General features: G+C 38.7%; 7 protein-coding genes across 7 annotated transcripts; 2 read left to right on the forward strand and 5 right to left on the reverse strand.

Moving 5' to 3' along the window:
- Positions 1-89: 89 nt before the first annotated feature.
- On the forward strand, positions 90-2024 carry FDP41_010627 (uncharacterized protein; the record flags this gene model as incomplete). The annotated part of the gene is made up of 1 exon (XM_044700946.1): positions 90-2024. One exon carries the CDS (start codon positions 90-92, stop codon positions 2022-2024), a length of 1935 nt encoding a protein of 644 aa, XP_044568275.1.
- Positions 2025-2220: 196 nt separating this feature from the next.
- On the reverse strand, positions 2221-3300 carry FDP41_010628 (uncharacterized protein; the record flags this gene model as incomplete). The annotated part of the gene is made up of 1 exon (XM_044700947.1): positions 2221-3300. The coding sequence occupies one exon, from the start codon at positions 3298-3300 to the stop codon at positions 2221-2223; it is 1080 nt and encodes a 359-aa protein (XP_044568276.1).
- A 267-nt stretch (positions 3301-3567) lies between these two features.
- Positions 3568-5466, reverse strand: FDP41_010629 (uncharacterized protein; the record flags this gene model as incomplete). Its single annotated transcript, XM_044700948.1, has 1 exon — positions 3568-5466. One exon carries the CDS (start codon positions 5464-5466, stop codon positions 3568-3570), a length of 1899 nt encoding a protein of 632 aa, XP_044568277.1.
- An 854-nt stretch (positions 5467-6320) lies between these two features.
- Positions 6321-7982, forward strand: FDP41_010630 (uncharacterized protein; the record flags this gene model as incomplete). The annotated part of the gene is made up of 1 exon (XM_044700950.1): positions 6321-7982. One exon carries the CDS (start codon positions 6321-6323, stop codon positions 7980-7982), a length of 1662 nt encoding a protein of 553 aa, XP_044568278.1.
- A 137-nt stretch (positions 7983-8119) lies between these two features.
- On the reverse strand, positions 8120-10928 carry FDP41_010631 (uncharacterized protein; the record flags this gene model as incomplete). Its single annotated transcript, XM_044700951.1, has 2 exons — positions 8120-10371; positions 10616-10928. The coding sequence occupies 2 exons, from the start codon at positions 10926-10928 to the stop codon at positions 8120-8122; spliced, it is 2565 nt and encodes an 854-aa protein (XP_044568279.1).
- A 214-nt stretch (positions 10929-11142) lies between these two features.
- On the reverse strand, positions 11143-13707 carry FDP41_010632 (uncharacterized protein; the record flags this gene model as incomplete). Its single annotated transcript, XM_044700952.1, has 1 exon — positions 11143-13707. One exon carries the CDS (start codon positions 13705-13707, stop codon positions 11143-11145), a length of 2565 nt encoding a protein of 854 aa, XP_044568280.1.
- A 664-nt stretch (positions 13708-14371) lies between these two features.
- On the reverse strand, positions 14372-16732 carry FDP41_010633 (uncharacterized protein; the record flags this gene model as incomplete). Its single annotated transcript, XM_044700953.1, has 1 exon — positions 14372-16732. One exon carries the CDS (start codon positions 16730-16732, stop codon positions 14372-14374), a length of 2361 nt encoding a protein of 786 aa, XP_044568281.1.
- Between the last annotated feature and the right edge of the window lie 135 nt (positions 16733-16867).

A 16867-nucleotide genomic window follows, 5' to 3' on the forward strand; every position in this document is an offset into this window, starting at 1 on the left:
TTCGTCTATTTTCTATCCCTATGCATAAAAAAGGAAAACGTTTGAAATTTCTAGCCGTTACATTTTAAAATTTTAAAAAATTGAAAGAAATGCAAGAAGAGCTTTCATCTGTGGCTCATCCTCTCGGGGGCTTCGGAGAAGAGAACGACGAAGAGCGTCGAGTCATTGTCGATTTTGAAGAATTTGAATCATCCAAAGAGAACATCATTCCTCTCAAGACTGGTCGTCGAGCAGTGGACTTGAGAAGAGTGTTTGGATCATCATCATCGTGTTCTTCTTGTTCTTCTCAAGGCTCCTCATCACCTCTGAGAGGAGTCCTCAAAGAAAGGAAAGATTGGATTTCGAAAGGACGATCCATCATGAATGATCCACCGAATGTGAATCCCTCCATCTCCACTCGATCCACATCAGCAACACCAACGACAACCACCACACGATTGAATTCTCCCATCTTTATGATGAATTCATTATCATTCCATCCTCCTACTTCCTTTCCAACAGCAACAGAAAGTTCCAATAACAACAACAACAACAACAACAACATCACAATGATGATGATGATAGATGAATCTCAACTTGTACCTGCTGTTGATCCTTGTGAGGAGGAGGAGGAAGAAGACGAACATGATGTTTCAACATCAACAACACTCTCTCTCAACAACAATGGCCTTACCTCCTCTCCATCCTCCTCTCCAATCTGCCTAAACAACACCAACAACAACAACACTACTCATACCACTCCTTCCAATTATAATAACTCCTCTCACAAGACAAATCATCACGGAAAGTCCTTCTTCTTTAATTTCAATCACTTGATCAAGAAGGTTTGTTTTGAAAATCACAACATGAAACCCAAATTGAGTCAAGAACGGAAAGTCTTTGAGAAACGAATTGCCTCCACATCGATTCTCTCCAATCATGTGGATCCTCTCAGTGTCTGGCTCGAATACATTGAATGGATTGAGAAGAATTATCCAACCCTTAACAAGTCTTCACAATATGTTCCGACCTTACAGGCCTGTACGAAATATATTCTCTCATCATCTTCTTCTTCTCAGAAACAACAACAACAACCACATGATTCTTCTTCGTTGTCATCTTCGTCCTCCTCGTCCTCGTCCTTATTGGAAAGATACAGAGAGGATGAACGATATTTGAAAGTGTGGTTGAAATATGCCGATCAATGTTTAGATCCCATTGATGTATTCACCTTTCTCGAGTCCAAGAAGATTGGTCTCTCTCATGCCGAGTTGTACATTCGGTGGGCCACTGTGTTGGAGGATCGAAAGGATTTGAAAGCAGCAGATGCTGTTCTGGAACAAGGTAAGAATCGAGGAGCACAACCTCTCAAATCTCTTGAAACATTTCACACGGGAGTGAAGGCACGATTCATGAAGAGTATTCTCAATCGGACTCAGTCAGGACAGAGTGTGTCGTCGTCGTCGTCGTTGTCGTCGTCTTCATCCATGTCATTATTGAATCAGAGCCAACATTATAACAGTCAGTCAGGTCAGAGTACAAGTGTTAGTGGTGGCAGTGGTGGCGAGAATTGTGGAATTGGACAAAGAGCTCCATTCAATCCCTTGTCGAAGAAACCATCTTCGATTCGACCTCTCACTGCAAAACCTCCAACCATGATGAAACCCATGAAAATGAAAATGAATAATCCAAGTTTGGCTCAAAAGAATTCTCCCCTTAATAACTTTGTAATTTATGACGAGTCGGTGAATCATGCAGAGAAGTTGGCACATGCAGCCTCAACGAGAACACTACCATTTCAAATACAGAGAGATCACTCAACCACTCCACACATTGTGCCACGTGTATTGCCCAGTGAGCAAGAGTCAGAAAAAGAAAATCACGAGAGACCTGACAAGTGGACTAACTATTCGAATCCTCAATTTGCCACCCAAGATGTGGATGATCTCACTAATTTTCTGATGGTACCACCTCCAGTCGTCAACAATGCAGTTAGTAAGCCTTCTTGCCATTTCTCAATTTTTGTCGACGACGAATTTAAATAAACATTGGGTCATGTGAATTCCTTTTTCAAGAATGTCACCAGTACAAGGTCAACCATTTTAGGTGTTGGAATGAGATGGAGATTTAAATATTTATAAATAATAATAATTATTACAACCTAACACTGATTGTTAATATTTAACTCTGTGTGGCTTTAGCAAAGAAAAATTGGCGACAATTCGATGAAGATTTGAACAATTAATTTTGCACAGGCTTAGATTTGAGATCATTCGAGGGTGGAAGTTTTGTTGAAGAGGGCAGCTCTGTTGTCGGTGAAGACAAACTTTGTGAGCGAGCTGACTCTGCGCTCGTTATGGTTGACTTTGGATTTTGTACAAACAGGTGAGTTCCATAAAACACCATAAAGGTTCCTACAGCATGAAGCCACGTAAAAGTATTTCCAAAATAGAAAATACTAAACAATAAACTCACAAACTTTCTAATTGTAATGGTCAATGTGGTTGTGAGTGAATTGGTTTGAGCTGTCAATCTGTAAACTCCCTTAATGCAAACAATTTGAGTCAGTACACTTAAAAACATGTACCAATACATGATTGGATTGGATTGCATGGATCCAAAATTTTCCACAAGGTCATCTTTAAAGAAAATAAAACAAGGAATGGAGAGAAGATGTGAATAGAAAATATTCTCATTCTCATCACTTGTTCCATATTTCGAGTAGCCATACGATTGTAAATTTCCTAATAACCCAGTTGAAAATTGACTCGCTGTAAGTAGTATCAGACCCATCACCCATGCAGTTCCAACAATTTCTTGTCCAAACACAATGGACTCACTCTTGTTGGATGCAACGACAGCAATAAATATTCCAACTGTAATCATTAGAACAGAAATAATCTTTTCTTTTGGTTGTGATTTACCAAAGAGTAAAATTCCAATCAATAAATTCATCAACAAGGAGCTCGATCGGAATATCGTATGTAAAATAATAGAAATATGATACTTGAAAACTAAATTATTTACAACGGATTGGAAAAAGAACAAGAACACAAGAATAGAGTAGAACCATAAAGGAATGGCTCTCTTCTTCAAAGATTTTGTTTCCCAGTCAATGTTATGCCGTAATGATTCAAGAGAAATAAATATAAATTGAATAAGAGTTAACAGAGGTCCCATCTTTGAGTCCAAATTTAAAATCATTTCCAAGACAATCACATTAAGAACACATCCCGACATGATCATGGCCACGGAAGACATTGGACTGTTCGGGTCCACGATGGATTGTATCTGATGAGCAAGCCATGCCAGAGCCGCCATTTTTTTAATCTTATTAATAAATATTTGATAAATATTTATTAAATATTGATTAAACAAGATTAATGATTTTATCAATATATTAATTTGGCCTGTTGTTCAGAATGACAGAATAACAGAGAAAAACATCTCTCTTTACTACAAAACCAAACTCGCTGGCAAATTTTGGCTCGAGTTAAACCACTGTGTCACTCTTAATTTCGTAAAGTCATGTCATGCCTTGATATTGAAAATAGTATTCATGACATCAGGTTTATTTTGAAAGGTGAGTTACATGTGGAAATCTAAAACACAAACATTAAATTCCTCAGTTAATGAATTTGAGAAGCAAGCTGCAACCTTGTCACCTGTTGAATTCCAGCACACTTCAAAAATGCTACCAGTTCCACGATAAGTCTTTACAAGTTTTCCATCGTGCACTGACCAAATATGCAAGAAGCGATCAAATGAGCCACTTGCTAAATATTTACCATCTGGGCTAAATGCAACAGAATAAACTGGATCAGTGTGTTTTGTGAGAGAGTGCAAACATTTTCCAACAGTAGGATCCCATAACTTGATGGTAGCATCAAAAGAAGCACTTGCCAAAACCATATTCCTATTGGGATAATCTGTTCCTGGACCTGTGGGGCTCCATTTGATTGTATAAATTTCCTTAGTGTGCTCCTTCAAATCGAAAACACATTTCTGAGAAGATGATGATGATGATCCAAATGACCAAATCTTGGCTGTGAAATCATCAGAACATGAGGCCAAAAGACTTCCATTTGGACTCCACCTAATTGCATTCACTTCATCTTCGTGACCTGCAAATGTTCTAATTGGATCCTTAGTACCCAACTCATAAACATAAATCATGCGATCGGTTGAGCATGTTGCAAAAGATGTATTATTTCTCCAATCAACGTCCAAGGTAGGGGCAGTGTGATGAGCAAATTGTTGTTTTACAGAGCCCGTCTCAATATCCCAAACAATGGCAGTATTATCAACGGATCCAGACAATAAATAATTGCCTTGCTTATTCCATTTCAATGAAAATATTGGACCCTTATGTTGATCTAATACAGCTTTGAGTTGACCATCAGCAGTCCAAATTCTAGCTTTTCCGTCGTAGGATCCAGTGGCAAGTTTCTTGCCATCTGCACTCCAGTCCAATGTAGTGACATCTTTTGTGGTCGCCTGGTTAAATGTGTCAAGAACAGGATCACCATGATGTAATACGATGGGTTGATCAGGGGCAGCTTGGGCTCCGACCTCATTCTTAACCAATTCCCAAATCCTAGCAGTTGAATCGCCCGAACCAGATGCCAAAACATTGCTACGAACTGGATTCCAAGCACAAATAAATACTTCGTGAGTGTGACCTTTCAATTTTGTGACCTGACTGTCATCAATTAAGATGGGTAGTTGCTGATGATCCTCGGTCGATGATGGCGTTGCTCCCTGCTGTACAACTCCTGTACCACCAGCACCAGCACCACCGCTGGCCATGGTCATTACGGCATCCTCTTCATCTTGCATGACGTGTGAGTCACGTGTAGAAGCGGCGGTAGCTGCCGCAGTGGTAGTGGCGGCAGAGGGTGTTGGTGTTTGTTTTGATTTTTTCGAAGGCCTTCCACTTCCATTTCGTGCACTTCCCGAAGAGGCCTTCTCAGCATTCGAGTTCTTTCGTCTGCCTGTTGTTGTGGATGAAGGTGTTGAAGTGGTGGAAGTTGTTGTTGTTGTTAGAGAAGAAGTGGTGGCTGCATTTGAAAGAGAAGACGAGGATATTGATGAGGCAATTTGTGCCGATGATTTCGATCGGTTGGGTGTAGCAGTAGTAGTTCCAGAGAGGGATGCACTAGTGGTTGAGGATGACGCAATAGAGTCTGGAATGGTTCGAGCAAAAAGCTTTTCTTTTGGAACTTCGGGAAGCAACATTTCAAAAACGGTATCATAATTCACCTGATCCGTTTTGTTTCTGATTCTGGTTTCAATCTCTAGAAATTGTACACCTTTCTGTATGAAAGATATGAGTACACCGGGAGGTATTTCTGAGCCTCTGAATGCGCAATTTTGAACTCCACTTTCATTGGCAAAAGAGAACGCCGTATGCTTAAAACCTGACTCTTGGAGGTATCTGAAAATCATAAAGTTAACTTCATCACTGGTAAGATTACGGAAGGTCATGGTGATGATCTTAGGGTTGTGTTGTTGGATCTATTATGAGGTTGTTTGTTGTTGTTGTAGATGATGATAAAAGGCTCTTCTCTACGATGGTCGAATTGAAAAATATGTAGAGGTCGAATTGATGATGATGGTATCGTGTTGTGGCCACACGGTGGGATAAATTGATCTTCTACAGGAGTTGTGGGTAATGTGATAAAAATATAATTATTATTAATTAAAACAGTCCTGAATTGGTGGAGGTGTTGATGATGATTAATTAACACAACCGAGAATATTTCTGTCTTTTTTAAAACAATAACGGAAGAAGAAGGAGATTGAAAACAAGCCTTGTTTTTGTAAAAATCTCAATCTCTTACTCCCAGTTAAATTCCGTTTTGAAAGAGTCAAAAATGATTGATACGAATTCTATCTTTACAGAAATGTCTCAGAAAATTCTATTCAACAAGAGTGTTGTTGCTGTTGTTGAATTATGTAAGTGTGTATTATTGTAAGAAAGTAAAGACGAATTTTTTTTTAATGTTATCATCATAAAAAATTTAAAATTGTGTTATTGTTATTGTAACGTACAATTTTATCGATAAACTGATAAAGTCCTTGTGATTGGCATTGGAGATCATGAGAGTTGTATCAAATTTAAAGCTCACACACATTTCACTTCTTCTTCTGACAGAAATCCATGGCCTCCTTCTCTCCGAAAAGAACTCCTAAAAAATTGCACCATCATATCTCATCACACAGGGATCCACTCTGCTGAGAACAAAATATTTACTCATCAGAGGCCTATCATCATCATCAACATTGAATCGTAGTTTGGGGTGAGATTCAACACATTTCCATTCATGGCAATCATCATCATGAAAGTCTTTCCGTTGTTGCTGCTGCAGTGTGTTGCTAGTCTTTTCATGGCTCATGTGTTGAGCCTCTCCCATCATCAAGATCTTCACTTGGTACACGCTCAACAACAACAACAAGAGGTAGATTGGAGTTCTCTCACCTCCTCTCAGTTGCATGCTCTTTCTCCGAGTGTTTTTGAAACAGCCAGTGCTTTCAATATTTCACAAATTCCATCCGAGGCTTGCAGTGGATTTCGTTCCGATCAATTGAACCAGTTGAATGGGGCAGCCTGTGCTGGTTTCATATCTACGGATTGTTTTATGAACATCTCGGGAGAAGCCTTCTCAGGTATTTCCTCGAATTGTTTAATTAATATTCTGCCTTCCACCATCAAAGTCTTAACATCGGATCAATTGAGGAATATTCCTGCAAATTCAATGATTGGACTCACTGCCACACAACTCAGTGTTTTGAACCCAGATACTTGTATTGGATTTTCAGCAGCTCAAATTTCCAATCTGCAATCATCGCCCATGTTTGATAGTTGTTACGGATTTAGTGAGGGATGTTTTTTGAATTTACCTTTAACGAGTTTGAATGGAATGAGTTATTCATGTTTGGCATCCATTCCGAAAATGACTTTAATTCGAATGGATTCCTCACGTTTTGCTTCACTCTCCATGGATACCATTTCAAGTTTAAAGCCTGATCTTTTCCAATTGTTTTCAGGAGAGACATGTGCTGGTTTCAATGACAAGTCACTCTCTGTACTTCCCTATGATACCTGTCGAGCATTTACAGAGATGTGTTTTTCATACATGACACCACAAGCCATTCAAGGAATGCAGCCATTGTGTTTGAGAAGTGTTCCTCGAAAGAGTTTGAGAGGGCTTGATGCAGATCGTATACGAATGTTGCCAAATTTTGCCCTTAGTTTAGTGAATCCAGATCAAATTAGTGAGCTTTACATGTACAGACGAGGTGACATATTGAATGGTCTTACCCTGTCACAAGCTCAAGCGATTTCAACCAACACAATTTCAGTCCTCAAGACCATGTTTCTCAATGGGGACTTGTTGGCCAATGACAATCTTCCACAAGATTTTAGAAGAATGAATTGGTTGCACTTGAGTTCCACTGCTTCAGCCTATACGAGTGCGAAAATTACTCCAAGCTCAATCATACACATGCCAACCTTTACGTTTGTTGGTTTTTTAGGAATTCAAATTCAACAATTACCTGGCAACATCTTTGAGAATGCGACCGATGGTCAAATAAGCGCTTTTGATTGTGAAGCTCTCAGTGGTTTATCAGCGACACAAATTTCATTCTTGTCACCACGTTTGATGTGCATTGTGCAACCTAAATTGTTTGAAAATTGTGTCAAGACGAGCTCAATCATTGGCGTTACTACGGAGCAATTTCTCGAATCATTCTCTTGTGGTCAATTATCGCTCTCATGTCCTCAATTCCATGCTCTCTCCAAATCACAATATAATTTTTTGGTCTTCATGAACCAGACCAACCATCTCATTGATACATGCGGTCCCAATGTTTACAGTTCTGGCTCCTCAGTCAAACCACACCCCTCTCACTCTTCCGCTCACACAACAGCATTATTTTCGTGTGGGTTATTATTATTTATTTGGATGCTTCTCATTACTTTTTCCTTTATTCATTAATTTATTCAGTGTGATGAAAATAATAAATTGACAATGTGTCAGTGTTAGGTTTAGAGGAACTTTATTGCTGCATTATTGGTAAAGCTTACTTTCCCGAAAAGACACTCAAAAGTCAAAGCTTTTATCTCAAAACTTCCTCAAAGAGTTGTGACTTGGATTGATTCATCGTTGTGCTGAGCATGTTCCTCGTCATCATAAGGAAGAGTCAATGAGAGCGACTCGCAAAACCGTGCTATAATATTCCACATGTATCCAATAAAGAATGATTCAGATTCTGCATCTTCAGAAAACTGCGACGTAAAGAATGGAATGATCTTTAAGTGTTGCTCTGCCTTACTTAGTGTCCAAAATTGAGATGCCTTTAAAATATTTTCCATGTAGGTTTCTGAACTCCAGTTTCGTGTTTCTTTCTGCGACAGATCCAGATATTCCTCAAACACATCACCAGAGGAATTCAAATCTAATGGAGAAAGGTGGGAGGTTGTCATTTTAGGATCGTTATTACTGCCACTACTACTCACAGATGACGTTGTCGTTGCTGATGAAATCTTTCCAAGTTCAATATTCAAAATATTTGAAATTTTCAAATCAAAATACTCAATGATAATCTTAAGGTTGTGAACGAAATCTCTACAAATCCCAAGGTCTTCGAGTTTTTTGACCACTCGTCGTTGATATAGCAACTCATAAACAAGTCTCAGATTTTTTCGCAAGCCACCTTCCTTGTTTGTGGTGAGTATACAATTAATAGTTTCCAATATGAGTTTTAAGAGTGATAAATAGGTTTCTTTTTCTTCAGTCTTCTCTGAAAGACTCACTTTTTCATACTTTAAGGTTAACAATCTCGTGAGTGTGATCATTCTTTGAGCAGTATAGGTATGCATATTTGAGAAATAGGGACCTGAATTTGAAATAATTGCCAAACAAAAACTATTCAAATACATGTCCTTCTGGTGTGTAATATTATAATGAATAAGTGATATTAAGACTGCAACAATCAAACTTCCAAGTCGAATCTCATCCAAAATCCTCTCTGTAAACCATGGAACTGATGAAATGACTTGTTTGTGAGTGTTGATTACAAATAATGAATCCTGAGTCAGTAAGGTGAGAACAATCAGCAATGTGTACACATGATTGGCTCTTTCTGTTTTGGAATTGTAAATTTTGTGAAGAAGAGGAAGTAATATCGTTTCAGGATCTCCTCTCGAGAGAACAAACTCTCTGAATGATTTGTTTTCATGCAGAAGGACATAGGTCAGTACTGTACATTCTTCTTCTTCAAAATCTCTCACAAGTGATGAATACAATTTTTCAAATGAAATTCCAGTAGCCTCTGTCACATCTTTTCTTGGTTCATACTCGACAGAAGTATAATCAGTATAGTTCCACAACTTGTGAGAACTGAGGGAGTCATCAGAATTTTGCAAAGTAGAAAAGAGAGAAAGATAGGGATTGGTGATAGAGTTATCGTTTTTTCGATAGAAAATCAAGAGCAGCAAATTCATAATACTTCTTCGTCCTAAAAGTTCAGGAAGCATTTCGCTTAATCGTTCACTGTATTCCATTTCTTTCGTTTCTTTGTAAAATAGATTTCTGTAGGCATTATACGGAAGATATAGAATTGATGTGGCTGTTTCTCCAAGTTTTGTAAATATTTTCTGTAGAGTCGAGCGAATGGATATTTGAAATGGAGAGGCTTCTTTTTTTGACAATCTATAAATGATGTGATTTTGTAAAAAGGTGTGAATCAGTCGATTAGGACTAAATGATACACAATTGGATTTGAAATGTTTTCTCGTTTTCATGATGTGAATGGCTTCCTCTAAGAAAATATTGTGCTCTCGTCCCGACTCCTTAATTCTTCCAATAATTTCATTTTCTTCTTCCAATTCATTCATTACTCCTCCGTACAGGGAGGTACTAAACAGTACTAGTAGACAGTTCATTACTTCCAAATGCAATAAATAATTGTGAATGGTCACTCTAGATTCGCTTAAAAATAAGAGAGCAGACTCCATGAAGACTCTGGCCACTAATGGAGAGGAGATTCGCTTATTTTGTTCAATTTCATATTCAGGATTTGTTTCTTCATCAATGTAGCAATAATTTTCATAAATATTTGGAGAGAGCTTGAATCCTGGAGGTAAATGATACAAATGAGCTTTAAGAAAATCTGAATTATTTTCACAATCCATGATAATACGGTGAATTAAAAATCTGAAAATCACGAATGCATTGCACGTGACAAGAATGGATTCTCGATCTACCGTTGTTGAGGTTTCATTGTTGTTTTCTTCAGATTGTCCAGCATTGACTCGATTAAGTAGCCACTGTGAGAGAGTCAGCATGAATGAAACAAGTGATCCGGTGTTCAAATTATTCGTTTCTAAAATTGAATAATAATTTTGAAAAGTTTGATCGTCAATTAATTTCGAATCCATTATGTGCATTCGACCAAAATTCATCCAATTAAATTGTGAATATGTGTGTATAATTATATATTGAGAAAATGTTCACAAAGTCAAGGAATAATCCATTAATGAAAGTATGTGATATGAATATTATTCCGAAACATATGTAAAATTCGATGAAACGCAATTCAATCAATGATATTAAACTGTAAAACATACGCATCAATGAGGCATATTTAAATAAATGTTTTTCCATTATTTCTGGATGAAGCAACGATAGAGGAAAATAATCTCCAACATTTAAAACCGATGAAGACGAAACAGCACGAGCTACCTTTCCAATGGAAGAAATGCTCTCGGATGATGATGATTGTTCCGAAATAATGGCCTGAGATATGGATAAAAGAGAAGAAAACGCAAACTTATTCCAGAATTCATCATGATTCCGAATAGGTTCTGCACCACACAAATCATTCAGAAAATCATTTTGTCCAATGGAATTACCAACAGCTGAAGAGAATTTCGTTCCCATATTTGTTGAGGTCTCGGGATGAAGTTATTGAAGATAACACGGGATAATGTGTGCTTATGTACTCAATGGTTATTATTAATATTTAACGAAATAAATGTATATATCAGTTATGAATGATGAGAACAGTGGTACCACCTCTCACAGATGGATTCGGCTCTTTTCTCAATTTTTTTGTAAACTTCATGTTGTAACCACATGTATTGCACGAACAAAATTAAATCTCAATTTTAATGTGTGCAAATGGACTTGTCATTGGATAGACGTGTGTTGTTGGTTTTCCACCTCTCGGAATCTCGGAGGTCATAAATTTCTGAGAAAGGAATTCTCTCAATTCCTCGTTTGATTGAATCACTTCATCCTTATTCGAAAGTATTGATCGATGCTCAAAGAAGGAACCATAACTGGATTTATCAATGCCTCTCATCTCTAAAAGATCTGAAATCTCTTTCAGAATGCACTGTTTCAATTGATCCATTGTGATGTGACTTTTCACTGTAAAGACTCTTTTTTGATTGAGTGGAAGAATGGTCAGTTTGATGATCACTGTGCACTGTGGATTCAGAGAATCAGTCTCTGAATGACCTGTTTTTGCAACAAGTTCTTGAGGTTGTGAAAGAGATCTTTTTGCTCTCTGAGGGTATTGGTCTGTTAATTGAGGTGATAATGATGATAGTGAAGAAGAAGAAGGAGACATTCTCTGTGCTTGTTGTTGACTCTGCTGTTGTGATTGTTGCAAATTCAATTGCTGTTGCTTGTAATATTTTGTCAAAACTTCATTCACTTCTCTCATTAACTTTTTCTTGTGTCCGAGTTTGGCCATTTTCAACTTTTTGTAGAGTTGATCGATTTTCTTTTGCTGAATGAGATGATGTTCATCCGCTTCTTGTTGAGAAAGGTTATTGGTTGGCGAGGATGATAATGCGTAAGAAGAGGAAAAGGAAGAGGACGATGGAATGATTGGTGAGCTATTGTTCATCGAGGATGTTGATTCCAATAATGAATTGTTTCCGGATCGATGATCATTTTCCTTTTTCAACACTCGTAAATCCATTCCCTTAATTTCATGCTTTTTAATTTGATCCGTATATTCAGGCAATTCCAATTTAAATTGAAAGAAGGCAATGGTTTGTTGTGTGGTCCATCTTCTCAAAGGAACATTCTCCATAAATTCCAAAGATTGCAAATCCTCTTGTACCGGTTGACCACCCTCGAATAAGGCTGAATTCCATGAATCCCCACTGCTTCGAGAGGTGTTGGAGGAGGAAGTAGTTTGTGGTGAATAAGAGCCCGCAATCAGAGTGATGTTGTTGGTCGGTGAGTGTTCTCCAAGATTGGAATTATTTTTGCCTTCTTTACGTTTGAATAGTTTTGCAAAAAATCCAGCACTACTGCTTGTTGTGGAAGGATTTCTATTGGAAGAGTAGTTGTTCGAGGTTGGAGAGGAGCTCATGTTTCCACTACTGGATGAGGGCGAAGAGGATAATGAATCTGTTTCCGCTACGTAGGAAGAGGGATACGCTGGAGGCTGATGATTCATACTCTGCTCAATGACTTTGGTCAAAACAAAATGTTCAAACTCATCCGATGCTTTAAATTCCTTAAAGGATTCATTTTGTAATTGCAAACGAACCTCCAATTCAAGTTCTTTAAAACAATGAGAAGCATTCCAAAGAGAATTGGTGGCCAATGTTGTTGGAATGGAAAAAGAATCAGTCAAGCGAGAGGTTTGAGATGAAATAGCCGATGTTGTAGTGTCAAAATTGTTGTTGTGGTAGGGTCGGTTAGGATCTTGTAAGATCAGGATGTTACTCATTGTTGGAGAGGAGCTCAAGGAGGATGAGGAGGAAGAGAAGGAACTCGGATTCATGGTCATCCTTGGTGGAGTAGAAGAAGAAGAACTTGCGACGAGAAGAGTACCAGAACCGCTGCTGCTGAGTCCACTTCCAGCATGGTTTGGATCCATACACATCAAACTCTCATCATCAAGATTCGATGAGGAAGGAGAGAGCATGAAGAGTGAGTGTGGCGATGAGGAAGGAGAGGAATTCCAGAGTGCGTTATTGTTATGATTGATCTTGATGGCATGTCCCAATGGAATTGATGAAGAAGAATTTAGCTGATGCACTAAATATCGATCGATTCTCTCCAAGGCATGTACTTTTGCAGCACGACTCACATTCAATTCACTCACAGCTCCACTCACGAGGTATTGCTTTCGAATCCGTTGCAAACTCTCTTCAATGGATTGGGTGTGAGAAGGTGGGATCTTTTTCAATTCATTTAATTCCAAGAGGAATTCCAAACTTTCTTCGTTGCGTTTCTTTTTCAGAAATTGATGAAAGACTTGGGAGGCTTCTTGGTCGTGAATGTACTGAGATAAGGAAAAGTACTTGTCAATGTTGATCACACGTGGAGTGGAGGGTGGTGGTGGTTCATTGATGGTGGTGTTTTCAAAAGATGATGCTGTTGCCGTTATGGAGTTTGTGGATGAGGAAGAGTTCGAGTGAATTTGCGAGAGTTGTAAGGGAGGAAGTTTTGAAGGCTTTTGTGGCGGGTTTGAAACGACACTTGTCTTTGAGTCGAATGAGATTGTTGTTGTGAGAGTGAGTAACGAAGTATTGGAAGAGTTAGTCAGAGTATTGGAAGAAGATAGATCGGTCTTCGAGGAGGGTCTTGTTGGTGTGATCATAGATATTTTGGATCTCGGATTAATGTCACTTGATGTCGTCATCATTGAATGATGCGAGGCTGTTGCGTTTTTGCTTTGAGTGAATAACATGATGATGTGAATGTGGCGTTAGTATTGACTGGATCAATGGTGAATGCAAAATCTTGTGGAATCAATAACAACAGCTGTTGTCAGCAGCTCGGCTCTCTGGTTTTGAAAACACACACCTAGTGGTGGTTGTGACGCAAATTTGTTTTGGACAAACTTCGCCGTGAAAGAAAATGCTACGACAGATAATTACGCAACAACGGCGTCTGGCATTTATTTTTGCCGTATTTGGGCAAAAATTAGAACTGCAAAAGATGCAACAGTGTTTTGCCTGATGTAACAGAAAAATCTGCATAAGAACATGCTAAATTACGGTATTAAGCATCCCATACATGAATACCTAATTCAAGTTGTTTGTTTGAAATCATGCCCAGAAACTAAAAGATGAACATGCGCTGGGATGTCACTCAACAGATTCCCTATACTATACGGATTCACAGAGTCACAATCAGTAGATTTCCAGTACGTCATAGTGACATTAAAATGGTGCAAGCGGCAAATTGAATATGTAAAATTGAATGCATATGAGGAAAGTGAACTCGTTAATGGTTTATTGTATCAGTACAGAGTAATAATCTGTTTATGTTTAGGGGTGACTATGTTATCATCCGTTTGTAGAGGATGTTTCGTTTCAAAATTGCCGTTACTGTAACGTGAGTCAAAATGCCTACTTCTTCTTCTTTGAGTCGTTTGAAGCTGCCGATCCACCATTATTTTCTCTATTCTTTTCTTCAACAATCTTTTGTTGAATGTCAGGTGTGACAAGACGGTGAGTAAAGTATTCCATACTGCATTCTCCCTTTCCTTGAGTTAAACTTCTCAAAATTGTTGTATAACCGAACATTTCTGACAATGGAACTTCAGCCCAAATAGTCCAAGAGGCATCGCTGGCACTTCTTTCAGAGTTTGTGACTTGTCCACGTCTTTGGTTAATGCTTCCCAAAACTTCACCTTGGAATTCTTCTGGAACAACAATTTCAACCCTCATGATAGGTTCAAGAATGGCTGGTCTTGCCTTATCGAAAGCTTGTTTGAAGGCTTGAACACAAGCAATTCTAAAGGCCAATTCAGAAGAGTCGACAGGGTGAGTAGCACCATCACTCAAAATTGCCTTAACACCCCATACAGGGCATCCAATGAGTGGTCCCTTAACGACGGCTTCACGGAAACCCTTCTCACAACCAGCAATATAACTTGGTGTAATGGCGTTACCGATAATACGGTTTTCGAACAGGAATTTGTCAAGAACCTCAGCCATTTCGCTATCATCCATTGGCTCAATGTGTCCAATAACCTTAGCATATTGACCAGCACCACCACTTTGCTTCTTGTGAGTATAGTTGTATTCTCCTCGTGATTGAATGGTCTCACGATATGCAACGTAGGGTTTACCAACAATGACTTCACAATCGAATTCACGTTTCATTCTTTCAACGTAGATATCCAAGTGCAATTCACCCATACCGCTGATAATGGTTTGATTACCCTCCGGATCGAATGTGACCTTAAATGTTGGATCTTCACGTTGGAATTTGCTCAAAGCCTTTGCAAACACAGCTTCCTTAGTACGTTCCTTGACTTGAACAGATTTTGAAATGACTGGTTCAGGAATGAACATGGTTTCCAAAGTGAACTTGTTCTTAATGTTGGAAATGAATGTGTCACCGCTCGCACAATCGACACCAAAGAGAGCACAAATTTCACCAGGACCAATTTCTGAAATGTCTTCCATTTCATTTGCGTGCATTCTGACCAATCTAGGAACCTTGACCTTTTCACCAGTTCTAACATTAATAATGGAAGAGCCCTTCTTCAAAGAACCTTGATAGACTCTAATATAAGTCAATTGTCCGTACTTTCCTTCTTCCAACTTGAAGGCTAAACCAATAAATGGTTTTGTATTGTCAGCAAAAATTCTTGTTTTTCTTTCAGACTCAGGGACGCCTTGTTTCTCTTCTGAACAGTCAATGGCATAGTTAGGAACTTGAGCAGGATTTGGCAAGTAACGAACCACACCATTTAACAAGGCTTGAACACCCGTATTCTTCTTAGCGCTTCCCATAAAAACAGGAGCAAATTTGTTGGCAATGGTAACTCTACGAATGACTGTGTGAACAAAATCGACAGTGATTTCAGCGTCATCCAAATACTTTTCAGCAAATTGGTCATCAACTTCTGCCAATCTTTCAAACAACTCGTTTCTCTTTGCGTTAGCTTCTTCCAGGTATCTTTCAGGAACTTCCTTCACGGCAACTCTCTCACCATTGTCACCTTCAAAATAGAGAGCCTTCATTTCAATAATATCAACAACTCCTTGCAAGTTATCCTCCAAACCCATTGGAATTTGCACAGCTGCTGCATTCAACTTTAATTTGTCTCTCACTTGTTGAATGACACGATTTGGATTTGCACCTAAACGATCCAACTTGTTGATGAAACACAATCTAGGAACACCATATCGCTTCATTTGTCGATCCACAGTCAATGATTGAGACTGAACACCACTCACACTACACAAAATTAAAATGGCACCATCCAACACTCTCAATGCACGTTCGACCTCAATGGTAAAATCCACGTGTCCCGGAGTATCAATGATATTGATGTGGTGATCTTCCCATTTGCAGTGAGTAGCAGCACTTTGAATAGTAATACCCTTTTCCCTTTCAAGGTCCATGGAGTCCATAGTTGCACCAACTCCATCGGTTCCTTTTACTTCGTGGATTTCCTTGATACGTCCCGTATAGTAAAGAATACGTTCAGTGAGTGTTGTTTTACCAGAATCAATGTGAGCCGAAATACCAATGTTACGGAGTTTAGCTAAATTTTGAAGTTGTTCTTTTGATAAATTCTCCAAAACGGAAGCATCATTGGTATCAATTAATTCCAATCGGTTAACGGAGAGTTTTTGAGAGAAGGCTCTGTTCTGCAGCACCACTTGGGTGGTCGTAGTTTTTGGATGATGTTGGTGATGACTCAGCACAGAACGGAGCGAAGATGAGGCTTGACGAAAGAGGGTCTTTTTCATTTTTTTTTCAAACAAAATTTTGATTGGCAGACTTAAACTTTCAATGACCACCTTGGATAATAGGAGCCACGTTCTGTGTGTGATATGAAGAAGGTTCTCATCATGGGATGAATGCAAAGTGTGAGTCTTTTATTG

The sequence above is a fragment of the Naegleria fowleri genome (genome assembly GCF_008403515.1).
Source record: "Naegleria fowleri strain ATCC 30894 chromosome Unknown tig6, whole genome shotgun sequence".
NCBI classification, from domain to species: domain Eukaryota; phylum Heterolobosea; class Eutetramitea; order Acrasida; family Naegleriidae; genus Naegleria; species Naegleria fowleri.